Source organism: Manihot esculenta, chromosome 8 (assembly GCF_001659605.2).
Source record: "Manihot esculenta cultivar AM560-2 chromosome 8, M.esculenta_v8, whole genome shotgun sequence".
Classification (NCBI taxonomy): Eukaryota; Viridiplantae; Streptophyta; class Magnoliopsida; order Malpighiales; family Euphorbiaceae; genus Manihot; species Manihot esculenta.
Genome location: NC_035168.2, coordinates 13,365,304 through 13,390,837, shown reverse-complemented (window position 1 = coordinate 13,390,837; position 25,534 = coordinate 13,365,304). Strand labels below are relative to the sequence as shown.

Genomic DNA, 25,534 nt, shown 5'->3' with positions numbered 1-25,534 from the left:
ACATTATTCGCTATCAATTATTCTATCAATAATAAGTATCGATCATGTCTAAAAATTAAATTAAATATCTACTTAATCAGTAAACTAAACTATACTTTGTATAATTATAAATTTTAAACTTGCTTCCGACTTTTCTTAATAACTCATGAAGTTTACATTATATTCAGTCTAAGTTAATAATTTCTGAAATTGCTTTCAAAACTGTAAGGCTATAAATTAGAATGTTACCAAAATTAAATATATAAAAATTTAATAAACTTTACACCATCATATAAATATTTGATTAATAAATTACTTTAAAAAATTCGTTGTGGCATCATTTCATGTTAGAACTTAGACGAATAAACATATGAAACCTTAAGTGGCATTACCAACAATCAATTAGAACGGACGGTGGTTAATGGTTATATGTACAGAATGTACCATTCGTTGAATAATTCAGCATGAGTAAAAGAGACGAGTAGGACGATACCCATTAGATACCTCTCAACCACAGACCAGGACGATGGCGTTTTGTATGCACGTGATATTTCTTTAAGCGGAGACGCATTTCCACGTGCCAATAAAAATAGACTGCTCTGTCCTATTGTAGTTGTAGTTCCGTGCGGGGCACGTGGATTAAAATTTTGAAATATGGGACCCTTTTCTCTTGTGGCTGAGCCTACTCCCGAGTTGCAGACAGGAAGAATCAATTTCTAAATCCAGGCCATCAATTTTACCGAAACACTTTTACTTGAGCCACCCGTGAAATGGGAGTGTCTTGCAAGGCTGAAGCACTTCACACTGTCAATATCAATGAACGTGATTCAACCGTTGAGCCTTTGGTGCGTTTACTTGATCTTCCATTTCGACCTAAGATTATAATTTGCTCTTCCCCATCAAACATAACATTTTTATTTTTTTTTTCAATTGAAGCTTTGTTTAGATTTGATAAAAAAGGATGTTTCATTGCCCGTCTTCTTTGTCTGGTGACATTGTCTTAATGCAGAAGTTAATTGTATGCTCGATGCATATACAAGAAGATAAAATTTGCAAGAGAAATCATTTATTAGACAGCATACAGTATTCCAGAAAGCAAATCTATTGATTAGCAAGCGTTTTTCTTCATGAATAAATTCACAAATTCCTTTGACAAATTGATTTCCCACTTTATGATGGTGGGCATAGTTTATCAACAACAACTAAATAATATGCCTCGCTCATTGCTCATATATGAACTGCAGAAACAGCTGACGTGATTTCCTTGGTTCTGGGATCTACGCTTTCTAACAATACACCATTAGGGTCTTCTCGAACCAACAAGGCTAGCACATTGAGTGAATTCCAGGCTTTTGTCACATTGTTGCTAGAGTCTCCCAAGGTAATAGCAAACACTGCATCAAACCCACCTGCCCCAGGAACTCCAGCTAACAGAACTCCATCCATAGCCATGGTAGTATCCAAAAGTCGAGTCTGCATTTCAGGCTCTATCTACAAATTTTGCAAGTTAAAACTATTGATCAACCGACCAAAGAAACAGATTGTACTATCATAAACATATATATATATATATATGCACACTTTTTTCCTTGCTTAATATTTGGAAAACAATAGGACTTAATAAATAAATAAGTGAAGATTTACGCCAAACCTTCCCTGTACCTGTCAAACTAACAACAGAACAAAAAGGAGAATTGATGGGCTGACAGAAACTTTCGACTTCTCATAGATGGTTGGGCTAGGCCTGGGATTATCCCTTCCCCACACCATCTTTTTTAGGTTTGAACTGACTGGCAGATAGGCCCATGATTTACACTTGCAGCGTCTTGCATGTTAGGTGGAGAGTGAGAGTTTTTTGTTGATTTTCTTTTTAGCTGATTTTCAATATCATGAAATAACAGTGTGATCTTAGCAACACTTGCACTCAAAAACATTAACGTGAATGCTAAGACATTTTTCTCAAATTCCTATTTCTACTCGTGATCTCCGTCTGGGATTAAGCATCTTAAAATAGAGCAATAAAACTTAAAGATATTACTGGAGAAGCAAAACATTATCCTACATCTCTTTATTCACCACCTCTATGAGCATCTTAGCGGAAAAATAAGGGGGAAAAAATCTAATACAGTAAAGTTGAACATACCGGAACACCTGCAGCCTCACCCATTTGGTGCATGTAATTCCTAATCTGAAGCATGGCATTTCTTGATCCTAATAATGCTTTAACAACTGCATCTCGACTGGGTTCAGTTGACTGCTCAATCCACTGTTCATGCAACGTGTAGATCATCTCAAAATGAATAAAGGTACAAAGGAATCTCACAGCTTATAAAATGATTAAAGTCTAAATAAAACAAGTTTTAAGAAAAAAAAGAAAAACTTGATGGCGTGAATCAACTAAGTACAAGAATCTTGCAACCCCACCCTCCCATCATCGGTCCAAATAGGAGTGAATATCATTTCATGGAAAAGAGCAAGCGTAAAAAGAAATGACACCGGTTATTTGAATTTATAGGACCTCTCAAATGATAAATCTAAAAGCCTTTTTAGCAATTATGTTATTAGATGTCGCTATTATAAGCTCAATCTCATGAGAAAAAGTTTAATAACTACTAAATTAAGGATTTACATCTAGGTTTATTCATTTATTACTGTAATGAGATGGATTTATAGAAAATTTATGTATGTTTTCTACTGAATAAGGGGTTTTATATACAGATTACAAGATTTAATTAAGGTAACAAATTACTCTCCTAAAAATTTTCTATCAATCAATTAGCCTTATGATTTTAAGATCTATTCTAATCATGTACAGATTACGTTTATACTACAACACTCCCCCTCAAATTGGAGTATAAATATTTATCATGCCTAATCTGTTATAAAGATATTCTATTCTATGGACCATTTAATACCTTGGTGAGTAAATCACCCTGTTTCTCTCTTATTTTCACATAATTGGTTGAAACTAAATTTTCTTGAATTTTTTTGCAGATAAAATGACAATCAACTTTAATAAGCTTAGTTTGCTCATGGTATATAAGATTAGAGGTAATGTGAAGGAGAACCTGAACCAAAGTTTCACAGGTGTCGCAGCATCCATTCCAACTTCTTTCAACAAATGATTTATATACAAAATCTCACGACCAAATTGACTCATGACTTTATATTCTGACTCAGCACTAGATCTGGATACGACATTCTGCTTCTTACTTTTTCAATACACTATATTTCCTCCGACAAACACACAATAGCCTGTAGTAGATCTTTTTATTACTTTTGGATTCTACCCAATCAGTATTTGAAAAGCACTCAACTGTAATATGTTACAGATTATAGAGTATACCGAGTCCAGTAGTTCCTTTTAGTTAACATAAAATTTATTCTAGGATAGCCCAATGTTTCACTATAGATACAGACATGAACTGGCTGACCACACTTATAGCAAAAGCAATATCTAGTCGAGTATCACTGTAAGGTAGTTCAGCTTTCCAACCAACCTCCAACCTCCGGTACCTTTTTGAGTCATCACAGGGGTCTTCATTATCCTTCGTGAGACATACATTAGGAATTACTAGTGTGCTACAAGGTTTAGCTCCCAACTTTCCAATTTCTGCAAGCAAATCAAGGACATACTTCCTTTGACATCAGAAAATTTCCTTTCTACTCCTTAAGACTTCTGCTCCTAAGAAGTACTTAAGCTGACCACCTGACCCAAATCTTTGGTACAAAAACTCGCATGCAATAAGAGTTTGAGTGACAAGATCCCAACATTATCATACACAACAAGAAAAATAATACCAGCATCTGAATGTCTATAGAAAACTGAGTGGTCACATTTGCTTTTTTTTATCCCAAAATCTTGAACAACTTCACTAAACTTGCCAAACCAAAAATAAGGACTCTACTTCAAGCCATAAAAAAATTTCTTTAAATGGCATACTTTCCCATACTCCCCCCTAAGGAACAAATCTAGGTGGTTACTCCATATTCACCTCCTCTTGGAGGTCACCATGCATAAAGGCATTCTTAATATCGAGCTGGTGTAGAGGCCAAAGCTAAGTAGCAGTTAAAGAGATGAATAAGCGAATTGAGGTCATTTTAGCTATAAGAGAGAATGTGTCAAAATAGTCGACTCCATAGGTTTGTACATATCCTTTCATGACAAAATGGGCCTTAAGCCTCATTATGGAACCATTTAGATTGACTTTAATGGCAAAACACCCATTTACAACCCACAGCCTTCTTGCCATTCGCTGAATTCACTAGTTTCCAAGTATGATTTTCATCTATAGCCCTAATCTCCTTAAACATTGCACCATGCCAGCCAGAATGGACCCAAGCCTCTTTAATTATCCTAGGTAAGGAAATGAAATCTAGAGATGCAATCAAGAAAGTAATAAAAGGAGACAGATGATCATAAAAAAGAAAATTAGCAACATAATAGGTAGACTTACACTGTCGTTTACCTTTACGAAAACTAATGGGAAGATCAAGATCACTCGGAGGTGAATCCGATAGTGAAGAAGATTCTGGTGCAGGACACGTATCATTGGATGCTGGTCTTCTAGAGTAAACTTAAACCACTGGGTTTAGCAAAAGGCTATGTAATAGAAGAAACCCCTTCAGTGAGTTGTAGAGAAGAAGACAAACTAGTGGAAGACAAAGTAGTGTAAGTCTCATCATCTGATGAGCCTATAGATGAGCCACTCATCTTCCTCTTCCTCCTTCTGACTGGTAGATGGTTGTGCTGTAGAGAAGAATGGGATTTTCTCAAAAAATGCTACATCAATTGAAACTAAGTATCTGTTGAGGTCTGGAGAGTAACACCGATATCTCTTCTGATGACGAGAATATCCCAAGAAAATACATTTTAGAGCCTTAGGATCAAACTTAGTCACATGAGGTCGGACATCCTTAACATAGCAAGTACTGCCAAAAATACATTATTCCAATGGAAAAAATGATTTATTAAGAAACAGTACACCATATGGAGTATCTCTGTTTAGTACCGAGGAGCGCATACGATTAATGAGAAAATAAGTGGTAGAGACAGCGTCAGCCCAGAATTGCTTAGAAACTTGCATTTAAAATAATAAAGCACGAGCAGTCTCAAGAAGATGTCTATTCTTCCTTTCAGCAACCCCAATTTGAACAGGTATATCTACACACGACGATTGATGAATAATATCATGTTGAGTCATATAAATCTAAAATGAGTCTGAAATATATTTTTTAGCATTGTCACTTTGCAAAATGTGCACAGAAGCATTAAATGGAGTCTTCGTTTCAGCACAAAGCAAAAAAATGAGAAAAAACCTCATAATGATGCTCCATAAAATAAATCTAAATCATTCTAGAAAAATTATCCGCAAAAATGACGATATCTAAACTCAGTCTTAGACCTAATAGGACAGGGACCCCAAACATTTGAGTGAACTAATTCAAAAGTAGACTCAGCACGTTTATTGACTCTATGACTTAAAAGAGCTTTAATGATGTTTGGCAAAATGACATAACTCACATTCTACTGAAGATATATACCGAAACTGAGGGTATATCTTTTTCAAAACTAGTAATGAAGGATATCCCAACCGACAATGTGCTTTGAGCAGAAAGACAACTCTGAAACAGGTAATTGAATGAGATACCCACTCATCCAAAATGTAGAGGCACCAGATACATATCCTTTACTAATAATCTGCTTCGTCGTAAGATTCTAGAAAAAACAGTGATTTAAGAAAGAATGAAACACAACAATTTAGGTCTTTGGTAAGTTTACTCACAGAGATTAAGTTAAAGGCAAGATTAGGTAAACTTAGTACAGAGGACAAGGTAATAGAAGAAGTAGGCTTAACAGTCCTAGAACCCTATTGACCCATCAGCTATGGTAATAGGAGCATGTGCTTTACAATCAAAAGCTAACAAAGGTATGAGGATTACCTGTCACGTGATCTGTAGCACCAGAATCAAAGACCCACTTGTGCGAGAAGATAATACAAGTTTTACATGACTTAGTATCCACAATTATTGGGATGGAACCTCTCAACAGACTCTGATACTGAGCATTTTCTTCAACTGAGATGAGAATAGTATTCTCAAAGAAAGACCCGATTGCAGCAACATTAGCAGTTCTTTGATTATTTTGTAGTTTCTTGCAATTTTCAGTGACATGAGACTTACTATCGTATGACATTTTAACCAATTCAAGCTAAAATAATCACTTCACAAAATCCTCCTCCCAATGATTCAAGATACAAAACTAGACCACAAAACAATGCACCTAAGATTAAAAAGCCAAAAAATAGGTTTGAACCGGAAGAAAAGAACCTGTACAGCACCCAACCAATGAAGGACCTTGTTGCACAAGCTCCGATGACTGGAGGATGACTGGGAAATGGCTGAAAATGCAGCGGCGGCACTCGAAAAGAAGATCGAAGGTCTGCTAGAGGTCCCACACGCCTACACTCGCCGGAGTGTGAAGGAGAAGCCGAAATAGAAACTCAACATGTGAAGCTCACGTGCTACCCAAATGGTCCTGATTCTAAAGATGGGCTGGAAACAGGGTCGCGCTCCTCCCTTTTGACAGTGGTGAGATCCAACAACAACCGAAAATAGTGACCCACAACTGACAAAAACCAAAACGCAGAAAACAAAGACCTAATCAAGCCTAAGGCTGTGATACCATGTAATGGGATGGATTTGTAGAAAACTCATATATTTTCTCTATTGAACAATAGGCTTTATATACAGATTACAAGACCTTATTAAGATAACAAATTACTCTGTCACATACCATCGCAGAAATAAGAGGGGGATCTAGAAGAAATGGCTAGAATGAGCTGGACAAATGGGGTTCAGTATAGTATTTCCCTAAAAGAATATTCTGATTTGATTTGCATGCATTCTATTGCATAGTATCAATAAGATGGGGTTCTAGAAGAAGTGGCTAGAATGAGCAGGACAAATGGGATTAAGTGTAGTATTTCTCTATGCATTATGTTACATAGTATCAGTATCTCCCTCCCTCCCTCTATAATTATGACCTATTCTAATTATGTACAGATTATGTTCATACTACAACAATTATAAACTTTAATTGCTCTTGCACAAATATTTGTACAAATTTTTAACCTAATGGTCATTAAGTGGCTAGAATGAGTTGGACAGATGGAGTTCAGTATAGTATTTCCCTAGAAAAATATTATGATGATTTGCATGCATTATGTTACATAGTATCAGTAAGAGGGGGGTTCTAGAAGAAGTGGCTAGAATGAGCTGGACAAATGAGGTTCAGTGTAGTATTTCTCTATGCATTATGTTACATAGTATCAATATCTCCCTCCCTCCCTCTAATTACGATCTATTCTAATTATGTACAGATTATATTCCTCCCTCCCTCCCTCCCTCCCTCCCTCCCTCCCTCCCTCCCTCTAATTATAATCTATTCTAATTATGCATAAATTATGTTCATACTATAACAATTACAAACTTTAATTGCTCTTGGACAAATATCTGTACAAATTTTTAACCTAATGGTCATTAAACTTATTCTCATACAATGTTCAGCTTATATTAGAAACATCCTATGTTATTTTATGATGTTGGTGCAATTCTAATGTTGCTAAAATTCAAACAAACGGAATATAAGTTTTGATCAAGTAGTTAACAATTAAACATCAACATTTAATGGGACAGGTCAATATATAAGTTAATTTGTGATAATCATAAAATAAATAGGTGCTGTAAACATTTTCACAAATTACAAAATTTTATCAATCTTTTGGAGGGATAAGCCTTTGTAGTTTCCAAATTTGAATAAAGAACTGAATATTACTCCAGCATTTCAATATTACTAAAAACTTTTCCATTTTCAGTAACAAGATGAGAAATACCTTCTCCGATTTTTTCATGCTGCAGCCATGTATCACACATTTATATGCATCCCAGTGGTCTTCTGCAAGCTTGCTTAAAATATTAAGTTGTGTTTCCAATGCTGAATTTGCCTGTGACAATTTTCTGTATATTTCTTGGGATTTCTGAGTATCAGATTTCTGCCATTTCTTTACAGCACCTACCATTGATGGAGTGGATGATCCTCCAGTTCCTGGCTCACCCAGTAGCTTCAAGAAGTATCATAATTATCATTATCAAAAAACTACCATGGTTTTTAACATATGATGAGAAGCTCAATGAGATCCAAAATTCTTCAAAATCAAAAAGTTATTTTCATGCTAATTCATAATATTTTCTTTTGATTGTGTCTTTCCAATGGGTGTTTAGATCATTACCAATCTGCATATTTATAGAAGCAACTGCATCAAACTATTCGGAGGGCCAAATTACTCAACATGATGGAAGCACACATCTCAGAGAATGAAACATCAAAACTTACTATGTAGTATGAGAATAGAATCGATAATGAAAGGTGAAAAGCGTGCAGCATCACTATAGATAACACCCATGAATGTCTAACACTAAAAGGGAAAGGCACAACTATAAGAAAAATGGATGAAAAACAATCATTGATGATTGGGTGGGATCTTCATCATTAATTATAAATGCATACTCGTCTAAGGATGCTTACCAGGCTCATCAAAGGTGGCAAGGAAAAAGTAGTCCTCTCATGGTCCCATTCTCCTTTTAGGATGTTAGAAATGACTTCCTGCAATGGAATTCCTTTCCCAGCATCCTGTAATGTTTTACAGAAAAAAAAATACAAGAAAGTATGTAATGGTGGAAGTTTTCACAATATATCCTCTTAAGTTTTTGACGAAAAAAAATATATCCTCTTAAGTTATAAATAGTAATTGTTCTAAAAGTTTCAATGATAATGCTTCGTAAATGCAAAGTTAACCTCTAATAGCTAGAAAAAAGTTAATAAACAACAAAAAGTACATTTGTCTATTTATTTTTTAATCCAAAATCTGCTTACAGTCAGCAGGAATTACTTAGTGGTGAGATCTTGGAGTAAACGTTCAATTATAGCAACCCCAATAATAATTTTTTTGAAGAGTGAAGAAATAGTCAATGAGAGAGCATATTATGATAAATGATATGACGGAAACACACTTTGTCTTCTTTTGGTCAATTTTAAATGTGAAAATTACTTAAATGTAACAAACTAAAATATAAAGATATAATAAAGTCCAAAAAGCTTAGATGCTCATGAATTTCTACAAACACCAATTGCCAAGCCTCAAAACCAATCTATAAATAGTAAACCAAGGGCTAAAACTTGTATAAAAGGTTTCAACTTTCAACAGTCCATTTAATAAAAAATGAACCCTTCTCTTCCTCCCCCCCCCCCAAAAAAAAAAAAAAACAAAAGAAAAAGAAAAAGAAAAAAACAACCAAAAAAATATAAGGAAAGAAAGAAAGCAAGCAAATGGAATAAGCTGATCAGATGTAGTGGGCTGTCCAAATTATATATCATGCCTATTAAAGCCTCTGTTTGGGATTGTCATGGGGAGACCAAAAAGTTAATTTTTGGAGAAGCACCATTTTAATATTGTTAGAAAAGGATTTAAACAAACTGTTTAACAGCTTCAAGACTAAAACATGCATAAGTTAACTTTTAACCAAATTTTATTCCCTAACTAATAAATTTAAGGAGGTACCTTTTAACTATAGCGCCAACAACAATGCCAAACTACTTAAATAATACTTAGTCACATCCAATGCATTAAATTTGCTTCACTAAGCCTCAACTCTAATCTTTTTGAGATCAGCTATATGAATTCTTCTTAAATTTTATGTGGTTTTCTCATAATAAAGATTTAAAAGTTGTCATGTTCCACATTGTTTGGAAACAGTGTTGTTAAAGGCTGCCATGAGGGGCTCGCCTTGCCTCTCGAGGCACCAGTCGGGCGAGGCGTCACCAGGCACATCCCTTTTTTTTTAATTTTAAAGTGTTTTAAAATTAAAACCTTTACAGAGTCCCGATACCTTCTCCAAACAGCAACAGCCAGCTAAGAGCCGACCGACGCCCGATTCCAACAAAAGCACAGGTATGTCTCGTCTCCTCTCTTCCTTCTCCTCCCTTCCTCTACACTCTCCATACCAGACCGACATTCTCCTTCTTCTCCGCCCTTCTTCTCCCAATCTCCTCCCTTCCTTCCCTCTCATTATTCTCCTCTCCACATCATTGTCTCTACTCCCCACTCTCAAGCCGATCTAAACAAAATGGGCGTTGTGAATCTTGTGATGAATCATGAATATTGATATTTATTTAGAAATTAATTAAAATGGGTGTTGTTGATTTATGATTTGTTGTTCATTTATTTGTGAGAATTTTTATTTATTTAATAAGAAATTAGAATAGGTGTTGTGTAGATTTGTGATTTGTAGCTCATTTATTTGTGAGAAATCAGAAATGCATTATTGTTTATTTATTTATAAATTAGAATGGATCATGGGTGTTATTGATTTTAAATTGTTGCGTATTCATAATTCATTTTGTTGGTATTGATGTTGAAGTTAGTTGAGGAGATATGAATAATAAATATGACCATGTGAATATCTAATGTTATATTAGTAATATGCCTAATGACTTGTTGGTTATTTAATTTAATTAAATGATATAATACTATAATTGCTCTGTTGATTCTATTTTTAGTTAGATTAAATGGGTGATAAGGATATCAATACAAATGGTTCTACTCCTGCTACTGCTGAAAAAAGAAGAGATCATGCATGGTCATATGTGATACAACTCAGTGAGAGTAATACGAATGATCTTCAATGCATTTATTGCATGAAAGTTATTAAAGGATGGGTTAATAGAATCAAACAACATCTTGCTGGGTCACAAAAATGTGGTCTGCTGTCCTAAATGTCTAGAAGATGTCAGAAATCAGATTCAAGAGTTTGTGAGTAAAAAAAGAAAGCAACAAGTCATTATACACATGGAGAATGTTAATGATTTTGAGGATGTCAAAGTGCTAGGAGGGAGTCAATGAGGAAGAGGAAAATTAAATGTTTGCTACCACCAAAAGAAAGAAAGCATTACAAGAACAAGATGTAGTGTTTCAAAAAAGTTCAAAGTTCTACAAAGCAGTAACAATTGAGGACCACTCAATTCTTATTTTTCTCCTAAGACAACTGTGTTAGAAAAAAATTTGAAGCAAACAACTATTGACAAAAACAACCCAGCTAAGAAAGAGCTGAGAGAGCAAGCTTGTGTTGCCTTAGCACGTTGGTTGTACGATGCAGGCATATCTTTCAATGTTGTAAACTACAATAACTTTGGAGAAATTATTCGAGCCATTGGTAATTATGGGAGGGACATGAAACCTCCAATTTATCATGAAGTTCGAGTTCAATTGCTCAACAAGGAAGTGGAGAACAAACGAGCTTTTAGAGTCTCATAAAAAAGAATAGGCAAATTATCAATGTTTCTTGTTGTGTGATGGATGGACGGATAAAAGAGAAAAAACTCTAATTAAATTTTTTAGCTAACTGTCCAAAGGAAAGTATATATATAAAGTCAATAGATGCTTCTAGTGAATCAAAGACGGTGCATTGCTTGCCAGTATGATTGAGAAAAAAATGCTTAAAATTGGTCCACATAAAGTAGTTTAAGTGATTACAGACAATGCATCAATTAATATTGCAGCTGATAAGTTTTTTTAAAATTTTTTGTCAACAATATATCATAATATAAATAATAAATATTAAATTATTAACTAAATGAATCTTTTTTTTCTTGATAGAGAGGATTTTGGAAAAAAAATTATCCCCATCTATATTAGACTCCATGTGCAGCCCATTGTATAAATCTGATGTTGGAAGATATTTCTAAGATTCGAATTTTCAAAGAAACATTTTGCGAAGTTGTTGAGCTTTACAGCTTCATGTATGGATCTTCAGGAGTCCTAAATATGATGAGAAAGTTTACCAATGAAGTAGAGTTGCTTAGGGCAGGGCAAACGAGATTTGCTGCTAGTTTTATCATATTGGGAAGGATTCATCTTCAAAAGACAAACATTAGAAAAATGTCTAATTCAGAAGTGTGGACAACTAGTTAATGGTTTAAAGATGCAAAAGCTAAAAAGTGAGAACGGTTTTGAGTCCTTTCTTTTGGAATCATGTGTTGTATGCTCTCAAAGTTTCCGGTCCTTTAGTCTGTAGGATTTGTCTTGTAGATAATGAAAAAAAAATCAGCAATGGAATATATTTATGAAGTAATGGATAGAGCTAAGGAAGCCATTGCCAAATCATTCAATGGCAATGAAGAGAAATAAAAGAATATTTTTGAGATTATTGATAAGAGATTGTCAATTCAAATGCATAGCCTTTTGCATGCTGCCGGGTACTTCTTAAATCCAGAATTTTTTTATCCAAACAAATTGAGAATTGAAGGAGATGAAGAAGTGAATATGGGTTTGATGTCTTGCATTCAAAAAAATGAAACAAGATCCCAAAAAAATTGATATTATTCTGGATGAAATTGAGAAGCACAAGGAAGCTATAGGCTCTTTTGGGCGAACTAGATCTTCTGGTTAGTTTGAATTTTTATTAATTTTTTGTATCTCACTTATTTTAAAAAATTATTGGCTATAATTTTATAATATTGGTTCTACATTTTAATAGCTGGTTGGTGGAGAACATTCGGATCAACTTATCCAAATCTTCAAAAGTTTGCTATGAAAGTGTCAAGTCTCACATGCAATGGATGCGGTTGTGAGAGAAATTAGAGTGTATTTGAGCATGTAAATAATAATATTAAATTTAAACATTATTATTATCAAATCTCTAAAAATTTAAAATAGTTGTTATTTTCAATTTAATAACAGCTTCGTAGTAAGAAAAGAAATCAGCTTACTCAAGAACGGCTTAATAATTTGGTGTATGTTAAGTATAATAGAGCACTACTATACCAATATATCTTTGGAGATAGAATCACACTTGTAGATTTGAAAAATATTGATGAAAGTAATGGGAGGTTGATTGGTGAGTTAGAAAAGGACAATGAAGATGATGACGATGATTTTGTTTTTACGGATGATGTGTTGACTTGGGAAAATGTTGCTACGGCTACTAGAGTTTCTAAACCCCATTATGAATCAAGATCACTTGCAAGATCAACTCCATTTGAGTCTAGTTCAAATAAAGGTGTCAGATCAACTCCAGTTGCACCACTACAACAACAAGCCACTGATGATGATGAAGAGGAAGAAGAATATGTGATGATTACTATTAAGATCTCGATGATGTTGATGGTGATTATGAGTAGAGACTGAAGAGTAAGGTTTTTATCTTTTTAGTTTGGAGTTTGACTTCTGGTTTTATACTTTTGGTACTTGCTATTATATTGTTATTTCTTGATCTATTTATAATACTTTATTTTATATTTGAAATCTTGTTGAGTATTGAGTAATAGACTAGACTAGTAGTTCTATTCAATAGTCTTATTTTAAATTTTATTAATAATGCTTTTTATATATTTGTTGTTTATATTATTCTAAATATGAATGTTAATCAGTGTTTGTTATATATATATATATATATATATATAAATATAATTTTAGCTTTCATCGCCTCGCCTATAACACTATTTGGAAACAAGGTAATGGAAGAGTCTATATCAAGTATTAAAATAACTTGGAAATTGGAATAACCATTTGAGTCGAGTGATCTGGGCCAATTGGGTATAGGGTATCACAAATGATATCATAGCCATTTTAAATCATAAAATTATACAAAACTGGTGGGCTTGTAAGAAAATAGTTACCCATAGTTCATAGTTAGAAACGAGATGGATCCTTGGAAGGCACCAAATAACCACAAAACCCAAGGTTGAGTATTGAATTAGTAATTGTGAGTGACAAGAACATCACAAATTTGAAAAAATGCACAATTTCACCAATGTACTTATTGAGAAAGTTAAATTTAGCCAATTTCAACTTTTTGCCCACATTAGCTAATAACTTTCAATTTAAACTCAATTTAGCCCAAAATAAAAACTTTATGGCTAAATTCTTGATATATTGACTTAGATTTAAAAAAATTAATAAGAAGCTCAATTTCATGAGTTTTAAACAAAACTTATTAGTTTCTTTATTTTAGTCCAAAATGAAAAAGTTCATTTCTTTTATTTCTTATTTTGTAGGCTAGATTGATCTTAAATTAGAACTTTAATAACTAATTTGGACAAAAAGTTGAAGTTTGACTGAATTAAACTTTCCCGGAAGTACAAGGGTGAAATTGTTCTTTAATCCTTACAAATTTTAAGCGGGTGGAATTATGATTTCCCACATTGTCTGGAATAAGAGAGGAAAATAGTTTATATATATCACAGCCCCCAATTACTAAAATAACTTGGTTTACACATTTTGGTGGTTTGGGAGTGAGTTATTTGGGCCAATTAGGTGTGGGGTACTGGGGTGTTGCAAGAATTGCCAAGAGTTCCACCACTTCAACCCAACTCATCCTAGGTCAACTTCTAATGTCCTGGTCTCGTTGCTACTTCGGTATGTTTGACCTTCCACTTCAATAGAGTTCTTAGTCTATAATGGGCATGCAACCTAACTCCTATTCTCCTCTGGCAACCTGTCTTCAAACGTGGCAATTTCATCCTCTGGAAATTACTTGCCTCATCCAATCTCCATCTATGACAAAAATTTAAAACTGATTGCATATAGCTATCTTTTAGAAGTGTCAAATTGTGAAAGATCCTTAAATCTATCAATCTCAATATGGAAATGCAGTAACGTAAGTGATAGGGCTTCAGAATTCACCCCAACAGTGATCAATTATCTTGCACATTTAACTTTTATCTCTTCATTTCAGTGAAAATCATGCTATCATTATGTAGTCTCTTTGTAAATATAACAAAACAATCACAGCAAAAAAGAACCTTCTTTTAGCATTGTGCACATACACAAAAAAAAAGAAAAAAGGGGGAGGCACAAACCTGAGCAGAGGAAAGAACTTCTGGTGAGAAACGCACATAACGATGACTGCCATAAACTGCAGAACTAACATCAAATCCACTGCCAACTTTCCCTTGTGCAATACAATGGGCAGTTTGGGCTATAATATGTACCATATCAAGATTCGAAGATTGGTTCTCTTTACAACAGGATGAAAGATCAATCGATCCAAGGTAATGAAGTAAAGCAGCAACTACGGCAGTGGTCATTGCTGCTGATGAACCCAAACCAGTTTTAGCAACCTCAGGCTTGCAGTTTTGTCCATTGAATTCCTCTACATTGAAGGTGATTGAGGAAAAAGGTGGAAGTGCAGCCAATGCTTCTGGAGTTAAAGGGAGCCCACGTGCTTCAATCTGTAAAAGAGGCATATCACATTAATGATATGTAGGGTAAAATAAACAGCATCAAATCTAAGCAACAAAAGTATGGAAATTATATGGGCAATTCATACTTCAAAAGCAGTCACTTAAAGTTTCATGTGAAACAAATTTTTACGCTCATCTTCAAGAATATGTTGTCACATGATGTGATATTAGAAAAGGCAAATTTAATTCTCAAAAAGACCAAGGTAGTTGATACTTACAATTTATCATGGTGAAAGAAATAAGTACTAAGAAGAGCGAAGAAACAAAAGGACAGGATATGTGATAAAAGAGATGTACAACCACTCACAGAAAGTATAAAGATGCCTCCAAAAGATTATTCATATAAATGAAATTAAGCAACCAAAACGAGGGTAAAACCTGATTTCGGTATGAATAGAAGTCATTGGAACCTAAAATTGTAATGTCAAGACCTGCAAGACCAACCCAGCTGAAACATCAGATTCTCAAAGCCCCAGTGTCCATTTCCCTAGAATGGAAAGAGAACATGAAACATTACCTTGCAAGAGTAGCTTGTTTAAGAACTCGTTCTTGTCATTGTCACGTGTTGCCCATGCAGCTGCTACAGCATATTGCACTGCTTGTTCCACAAAAGGGTTCCTTGATGCACTGAAAAACTTTAGCCAACAGTTAATATCACATCGTAATTCATTTAACCATATGTTTTATTAATGATTATCACCACAGCTCATTTGAATTGGGTGTAGTTTTCACTACAAACTCTAGATGGGCTTGATGCTGTATATAAATGCACAACAAAAAATATGCAGGTACATGTGAATCCAAAAAAACAATAATTCAAGTATTAGTGATTTCAAATTTGAATTAAAAGACCATCAAAATCATAATTAATGAAAACTTGCCTAGAAGAGACACACTGAAGAGTGAAATTCTTGAGTGAGAATTTGTACAAGCTTTCTCTGGAGAGTTGGGGAGATGTTAATTTCACATCAGTCCATGCCTAAAAGACATATGGAACAAATCATTCAAAATGAATTTCACAATGCTGTAAAAATAATCTTCAATAAAAGGCATATCAAACTGATTTTTAAATCCAAGACCATCATGAAGATTAATTAAAGTGTTAAAGCATAGGCTAATTTGGATAAACATATAAAAAAAAGTCAGTCCAATTCGCTTGATTTAGTTAAAATATGCAAACAAGCAGAATCAAATCACACACAAGCACACATGCATATAGACAAAAGTTAGGAGAATCAGACACACCCACGCCCAACTATCAGGTTTGATTTCATCGTAAAGAGGCTTCACAATGGCATAGAATCGAGCATTTGTGCTGAGTACAATCCCTGCATTGGGTCTTTCCAATATGAGGTAACCCCCGGTCATCAACACCTTACCCGGAGCAGAAGCAACTCTATAGCAAACACCAAATATCAACTAACAAAACCAGACTAAAGAAATAACTTAAAAACACAAACATTATTAAAAACAGGAAGCAAAACATCAACCTTTATCAGTTTGATCACAAAAATTTATTGAAGTAAACATTTCTGCTTTAGTGATTGAAATATTTATAATACTAGTGCAAATTAAGCCAATGTAGTCATTATAGAAAATGAAACTATTTAGTACAAGTAAAAGAAAAGAAGAAATCAAGTATATGATGCAAGCTAAAGTTTGGGTATCGAACTTACATAGCCATTGCGTCTTTCTCTGTTAATCTATGAGATCTGCAATCTGATAGTTTATTAGTTGTGGTCAAAGTGATAAAATTTGGTATTGAAAAAGGATATTTGAGACAGATGGAAATGAAATTGAAGTAACAATGTGGTTGGTTCTCTCATTGGTAAACAATTACTCTTGTTCCATTTTTTTTTCTTTTATTTTTTTCATCTTTCTTCCCTCCTTCTCATATCCAGACAGAGCTACACTTATATTAATATATTTGTTCCATATATAATATTTTGTATTTATATTACATATATAATCTTCTGTATCATATAAAATAATTTAATATAAATAATATATTTGAATTAAAAGTAAATGATAATATAATAATAGTTTAATAATTAGTAATTAGGTTTACTTTTAAATTTAGATGCTATGTTATTTGATGGAATAATTTATTTTTATTTATTTTATGTCGTTGTAATTGGGATTTTTTTATCTTATAGTAATATGATGTAAACTCTTTTTATTTTTTGTGTTATTTATATTACTAATGATTAATGACCCATGAGAATGAAAATAGTATATAGCAGAAAAGGTTTGATTTGATTTCTAAATCGATTTGGAACTCGAGCTCGAGCTCGAGTTCGAGTTTTTAACTTGCTCATTTTCAAGTTTAAGAAAAAATTAATGAGCAGAGCTCAAATTGAGCACAAACTCAATAAAAATTCAATCAAATTGAGCTTGAGCTTGAGCTTTGATAAATTTCATGTTGAACTTACAAAATGGACTCAACTTGGTTCGATTACACCCCTAATCTGAGAATATCCATGTTTCATTTTTTAAGAGTGAAATGGTTCAAGAATAGCAAATGTGAAGGTTAATTAAAATATCTAAAACACAATGCTCAATGCAGTAATGTACAATACTCATGTCAGGTAAAACTTGAGTGGACTGGGTATCAGCGCAGGAGAGAGAGACTCTTGATATAGACAATGTGGTGCACATAAGAAAAAGGATACTGGAAAACTTTTCCATTTGATTATCTTATGTAAGTTTATGAACTAAGATTTAGATTCAGAATTACCATGTGAAGACTTTATAATTATTAAATTAAGGTTAGATTTGAAGGTTTACCATGTTTGATACAAATGATTCAAGTTCTAAAAGAAGTGGCTACTCGTGTTTTTATTCTTTTGATTTTGTTTTACATCCCAATGACCCAGCAAACAGAATCAGGATCCAGACTGAAGCAGATGAGCAATAATATCATATTGAGTGTATTTCCTCAATAGTGATTACGCCATCCTCTACCCATTGTCCTTCACCAAAAAAGATGAGCAAGTATATCATATGAACATCCAGAGACACAAATCCAAATGCAGATCTAATTGAAAACACAACTCACTCACAAATGTAAAATAATGTCCACCCATCCTCTAACCCATTCCTATGTCTCTGCCAGAACATGGAATATAATAATGGATCAAGTATTTTTAATTCTACTAGTTACAAATTTGCATTTCTTCCTTAGAAAGTTAACCAAATTAAAGGAAAAAAAGGTTCAAAAAACATTATATGATTACACTTATTATCATTTGAAGGACATTTTTTTCCCAGTCACCATTGGTTAAATCACAGCAAATTATTTGTAACTCATCATGACTTACAGACAACCTCAAAAGTCCAACAACAATCATGGCAAAGTTTCTAGACATACAATGCCCACAACCACACCATCAATCTTCATTAGTGCCCCCATTTTTTATCTTTAGCTCTGTCTGGAATGGATAAGAAGAGGAGGGAAGAAAGACGGAAAAAAAAAATGAAACAATAGTGATTGTTTACCAATGAGAGAACTGGCCACATTGTTACTGCATGAAAGCCCTAGAAATACCTGAGAAAATGGAATCTCTGGAAGCCTCGGTTACAGGGAAGACTTTTCCTGAAAAAGAAAAAATGGAGGAGATCATATGCTATGGAAGAAAGTGAGAGATTAAGATTGTGTCCTTAGGATACCAAGAGTGAAAGATGAAGAATAAGGATCAACCCCTTATTTGCATTATTACCTACTGGGATGAAAAGAATGGGAATGAGAAATTAAGAATATATTATAACCATTACATGATTTTCATTAAGAACTTGCACATGGAATGAACCATCATGCCTATCCCCACCATTTCACTCCTTGTAACAAACAGTTTTTAGGAGAAGTTTGAAGAGAAGAACATTTCAAAGGAACACAAAAAATAATAATGATTATAAAACAAACATCACAGAGGATCAGGGCTCCTGGGTTCCCACATGCCTTTTCCTTTCACAATATGGTTTTGCAGATTAACTTCACTTTTTCCTCTTTTGTTTATTCATTACCATTTTTTTCTACCGCTGGAAAATGAGGAATTAAGCCAACATCATGGAGTCACACAGACAATGTTTAAAATGAATTAAGCTAACCTACTCAAAACATGATGAAGATACAGAACTTTCTTTTTTTTAAATATATATTTCCCTTATATTTTAATGATCTAGTCATTATAATAAAAAGGAAAAATGCATAGTTAACATATTTGTCCCTCTATTTTTAAAACCCTAACACTTTAGTCCTGAAATTTAATTCCGTCAAAATCCAAAGTCCTCTCATCCAATACTTCTATTAAGTCTATAATATAAGCTTGGTCAAAGGAAAGAGATTAAAATATAATTCCAAAACTACTCTTATCAATGATAAAAATTACTTGTAACCTTTCATCCTCTTCATCTTCTTCAAATTTCCAAATCCTCTTCTCTCAGTGTCTCTATTCTCCCTCACTCACCGACTCTCTTGCCTCTTCATTCTCAAATCAAAATACAAATTCCCATTTCAAATTGCCCAACCTCTGCTGGCCTATTATTTCTCTCGTCAATCACAACAATATCCTTTTGATCAAACCCACATATAATCTCCAGTAAATCCCCAGTCCCTCAACCCCTGCAAATTTCCTAGAAATAGTCTAGTTTTTTTAATATAATCTCTCAATTTATTGAAACCACAACCCGTTTGAAGATCAAGAAACAACAATCATTTGTTAACTACTTCCATTTCCCGAATATCCCGGTTGAAATATGAATCAATTAAAAAAAAAAACATTAAATCTCGAAGATCGTAGTGTCACATGAAGAAGAAGAAGAAAAACCAGATGAAGATGTTGGTCCATTGATTTGCTTCTACGTGTTCTCAATAGTTGCAATACTCAATGAGTGAGGAGCTGATCTAACTTTGAGAGGAAATCTAGGAGAAAAACATCTTGAAGAGGGAGACGAATTGATCTTAAATGGTGAAAAATTGATCTTGAAGAGGGAAACAAATTGATCTAGTAGATCGTGATGAATTGATGGGAGATGGTGTTGACTGATTGAGAAGGGAAAGTTAGATTGTTTAGGTTTCAGCAGAAGAGAAATTTGGGAGAGGGGATTGAGTTTGAGATTCTTTTGTTTGATGGATTTTTTGAGAGAGGGACCTCTAGTTTCGATGAAATTAAATTTCAAGGACTAGAACGTTGGGTTCTAAAAAGAATAAAAGCGTTGGGTTCTAAAAACAAATCCATCAATTATACTATATCTCAGAGACATAAAAGTAATTTTCCCTTTATTTTTAACTTTTTCTTTTGAACATTAACATGAAATTCAGCACTAAAAGGCTTTATTCCTAAACAAAAACATAATCCTAAGATTATAATTTGAATAAAAAAGAAGTTTAGGGTTGATAATGAAAAAACTTCAGATATTAGGACTACTTATGTAATTAATGGTAAGGCTTTTACTCCCTCAATTTTCTTTTAATTTGTCGTGTAAGAATTTTATACACAATCAAGAAATATAATAGATAAAAAGGACTATACTGATTTTCAATTAAAGTATTTCTATAAATATGATATGATAAATTTAATCAATATTTTAAAAATTTTTTATTGAAATTAAAATTTAATAAGATATTAAAATTATAAAAGGTGACTTACTTAATCTCAAACTGCCCATTGTATTGCACAAGGGAAAGTTGGCAGTGGATTGGATGTTAGTTCTGCACTTTATGGCAGTCATTTTTATATGAGCTTATCACCAGAAGTTATTTCCTCTACTCAGGTTTGTGCCTCCCCCTTGTGTGTGTATGCACGTCCATGCATGCACGACGCTAAAAAAAAAGGTTTTGTTTTCTATTATTGTTTTATTATCTTCACAAAGAGATTACATAATGATAGCATGATTCTCACTAAAATGAAGAGATAAAAATTAGATGTGCAAGATAATTAACCATTGTTGGGATGAATACCGAAGCCCTATTGCTTAAATAGATTAAAGTTCAAATCATGCAAATATGGTTTTGATTAAATAGTGTACTCCTATAAATTTGGTTAATTGAGATTATTATTTGCTGATCAAAAGAAGTTTAGCATTCAGATTCACAGAGAAAATGTTCCAAGTCAGTATCTAGGTTGTAATATCTTCTGTTAGGAAAAGGAAACTTAGGGTAAATAATTCTTTAATAACTAATCTGAATGTTCCAAGTCGCGTCTAGTAAGCAATCTAGCTATAGCTATCATCAACCAGCAGAAAATGTGTCCTAAGTTTAACATTAAATGCCCTGTTCTTCTTCCTCCATTGACAGATTCAAGGTCGATGAGAATAAGATAAAATATATCACATGAATCTGGAAATGTGATCCAGATTCATTTCTGAGCACAGCTTCTTTAGAAGGAAGGATTCTGTGTAGATTTCAGAGTCTAACTCAAACACAAGCTATAGAAAAGAAATCAATGAAGAATTTCCTCAAGCCCAATGACAAGGAGCACATGGGAATGGTCATGTTAAAACGTGAAGAAACATTCCAAGAGCAGGTGATTCTTTAATTTCTAACTCCATTTTCTCATCCAGCCGATATTGTTATATATGTGGATTCTAAGCTTGAGATATCAAAACTCACTTCTTTTCAAGAAGGCACCTATTTGGTGAAATTTCCTATGTGTACTTGCGTGAACGTGTAGCCAATTTCTAAAGGAAACATCACCTTAAAATTTGCTTTAAGCCACAAACAAAGGATTCAACAACACAATAAAGAATTCATACAATTTCTATTCTGTTGGAGGGACTTAGAGAAGAATTCATACAATTTCTGGTTGATTTGCATAAACAGCAAATTAACCAGAAATTTTGATTAGGGAAGAAGAGCATTCAACAGCTACCTCAGGTTAGATAAATCGATTATTCATCCTAAATTATCCCAAATATTGGAGGACAAATAAATCAACCAGAAATTTCGACTATTTACGCCAATTCGGGACTAACAGACTATCCTAAACTAGAGAACACAAGTTGAAATCTAAATCTATCAACAGACCAAGTAGAAACCAACGCCAAGGATGAGCTAAAAAAAACTGTAAAAATACTGAAGCTCGTGTAAATCACATATAAAGCAGCGTACACTTTCAATATCGGCTGTGAGAGGGAATTAGAATGCGACTGTAAGAGCGAATTAGAATGCCGACGACAGGAAGGGAGCAGGTGGGAGACGGTGATGGCGATCGACCGGTGAAGGAATTGCGTCGGTGAGGACAGCAAGGAAGTGAGGTGGTTGGGAGAGGAATGAGGGAGAGAGAAGGAGGGATTCGAAATTGAGAAATAGGAGTGAGTAGGAATACGACAGCACGTGAAAATGTGAAGGGCACCATTTTAGGGATCACCAAGACGCTAACCCTTTCTTTGTATTTTTAATTCTACAGGGAAATCAAGAGGATAAATGAAGGGGAAATAAAAAAACTGAATATTTTTCTATTAAAAAATGTGAGAAACGACGGTATATTCTTACAATTTAAAAAAGGACATATAAATAATATTATTTTCTCAGTTTTTCCTCATTTTCATCGATTAGAGATAATTGTTTAGAACCGCAATTTCTGTCCTTTCTCTATCATTGTCCCTTTTTCTCTCCAATTCCCTTGATGCAAGCAAAACACAACGGAATTAGTGAATTAAAACATATTATCAATTCCTTATTGATCTCTTATTCAAAAAACATTTAATAATGATTTTTTTAAAAAATTAAAAATTAAAAATTAGAGAAGTAAAATTTGAAATATTTTAAATTTGTTCGGATATATTTATTATTAAACTAAATTTATGAGTACTAATAATGAAATTTATAACGATTAATTTTTTATTAGTGAATTTATAATAAATTCAGATGTCCAATATTAATTCATAAACTCAATAATGAATTTTCTAATATATATACATCTCCATTCGTACAACAATTTTATTTTCTATTTTATTATTATGTTATTATTATTACTAATAAATTTTAATCTCTCATTGTTTTTACCACTAAATAAAATTTATTTATCATTATAATACATTGTTAAAATTTTTAACATAAATTATATTCTAAAATTTTTAATGAAAAAATTTATATTATTTTTACCACTAAATAAAATTTATTTATCATTATAATACATTGTTAAAATTTTTAACATAAATTATATTCTAAAATTTTTAATGAAAAAATTTATATTAGAAATAATATTTAGCACTAACATTCTATTTGATAAATTAAAATTAAAATTAATTTTCTAATATTATTATTTTATTGTTCTAAAATAATTCTAACATATTATTTTTTATTTATAATAATTAAAAATTCTAATATTATTAAAAAGAAATATTAAAACAAACAAGCATTAAAATTTTTTTAAAATAATAAAACTTTACAAATAATGATATTTTATTATCTTAAAAATCATTATAAATAAAATAATTGATAATAAAAAATTAATCATATTTTTTAAATTATAAATAACTAAATTTAAAAAAATAAATATTTTATATAAACTTATCAATTTTAAAATTTATTATATTTTTTATTTATAATAATTAAAAATTCTAATATTATTAAAAAGAAATATTAAAACAAACAAGCATTAAAATTTTTTTAAAAAAATAAAACTTTACAAATAATGATATTTTATTATCTTAAAAATCATTATAAATAAAATAATTGATAATAAAAAATTAATCATATTTTTTAAATTATAAATAACTAAATTTAAAAAAATAAATATTTTATATAAACTTATCAATTTTAAAATTTATTATATTAAGATTGGTTTTCAGAATATAAAGGTACGACTTTTTCTTTTGTTTTAATTGCTCTGGCTGATTTAAAATCTAATATACCTGTTTTATATATTGTATCTATTGGTGTCTTGGGAGGTTTCCAATTTGTTAATTGTTGATTATTCCAAATACTTTCTCTAGATAATATTGTTTTATTAGTATCTGTATTAATATTTAAATCATTTATAAGTTCGTTATCTGGTTGTCTGGACCTAGAAGATCTATTTCTCCTAAATAAACTCATCTTAAAAGTCTAGGGTTTTCACATACACTTCCTTCTCTACTCGTTCTGCAGGACTTACACCTTTTGCCTGACTTATGACTTTCGTGACACAGTTCCAACCCTAAAAGTTTAATTTGAATTTATCTAAGACAAATAAAGCCTTCACTGGCTCTGATACCATAAAACGATCCCAGGTATGATTTAAAATGATTTACAATTTATACAGATAAAATGATTTACAATTTATACAGATAAAATGATTTACAATGTATACAGATAAATAATAATATTCTAGAGGTCATTGTCAGCAAAATACCAATAATTGAAACAGAATTCATAAAGTATACATACAATGGTCCATACATACATCATCCCAGATAAGTATAAAAATAAATACATGGTAATATACATGTTTAAAAATTATTATTTCTTAATAATATGTCTAAGTACATGATCATACAATTAAATAACTCTAATGTTCTTTGTGTTTCTCTACAATCACAGAATTCATTATTATGGTTTGATACATGCCAATCCATGACATAAGATCCTTGTCTAATTAAATATCTCTTAAAACATTCTACTTCATTTTTATTGGTTAAATCTATTAAACTTAAATTTTCTAGTGCAGATGTGATAAATCTCATGGTGTTAATACTTTAATTAATATACTCATAAAAGCAATATGCAATAAGATATTCAGTTCTTGTTGAAATATAATATTTAAGAATATAACCATTTTCTGTTTCAATAGTATCAAATAAAATGATAAACATGGTCTAACAGTTATTATTAATTTTCAAATGATCAACGCAATTTCTGATGTGGAAGATCGGTATAAACCGCAACCACAGAGCATACTTATCATGATATGCAAATTTTAATTTGGTTCAAGGTTCCTGCAACGTTAACCTGGATTCCCAGAGTTAACTCAGAATGGTAAACGGAGAAAGAGAGAATAGTTTGCCGTCAACACGGACTTACACAGTATCAATTGTATAATACAAATATTATTAATACAAAATACAAATACAACTTACTTGATACAAAATACTTTAAAATAATACTGCTACAATCGCATTGTAGTAAACAGCGGTTTCCTTACAATTTGTTGAAAAAGAAACTAAGCTAAGCATTGAATACATAAAGAGATTTGAGAGAGAATTTCTTGGTGAAATTTCGGTGTTTTTCGCAAATGGTCTGGCCTTCTATATTTATAGCTGCGGATGTCAAGC

At 32.4% G+C, this 25,534-nt stretch overlaps 1 protein-coding gene across 5 annotated transcripts; it reads right to left on the bottom strand.

The window, feature by feature from the left end:
* Positions 1–1,023: 1,023 nt before the first annotated feature.
* LOC110620814 (phosphomevalonate kinase, peroxisomal) lies at positions 1,024–22,652 on the bottom strand. Of its 5 annotated transcripts, none has more exons than XM_043958755.1 (12): positions 22,389–22,645; positions 18,828–18,875; positions 16,957–16,999; positions 16,526–16,676; positions 16,162–16,259; positions 15,798–15,907; positions 15,659–15,711; positions 14,897–15,268; positions 8,567–8,671; positions 7,875–8,102; positions 2,123–2,245; positions 1,024–1,470 (listed from the first exon to the last, which is right to left on the bottom strand). In XM_043958755.1, exons 3-12 carry the CDS (start codon positions 16,962–16,964, stop codon positions 1,207–1,209), a joined length of 1,512 nt encoding a protein of 503 aa, XP_043814690.1. In that variant the 5' UTR covers positions 16,965–16,999; positions 18,828–18,875; positions 22,389–22,645; the 3' UTR covers positions 1,024–1,206. The 5 variants fall into 5 exon arrangements, with proteins under 5 accessions (XP_043814690.1, XP_043814691.1, XP_043814692.1 ...); XM_043958756.1 differs by having other exon boundaries at positions 16,957–16,992; XM_043958757.1 differs by lacking the exon at positions 22,389–22,645 and adding an exon at positions 19,000–22,350 and having other exon boundaries at positions 16,957–16,992.
* Positions 22,653–25,534: the final 2,882 nt, after the last annotated feature.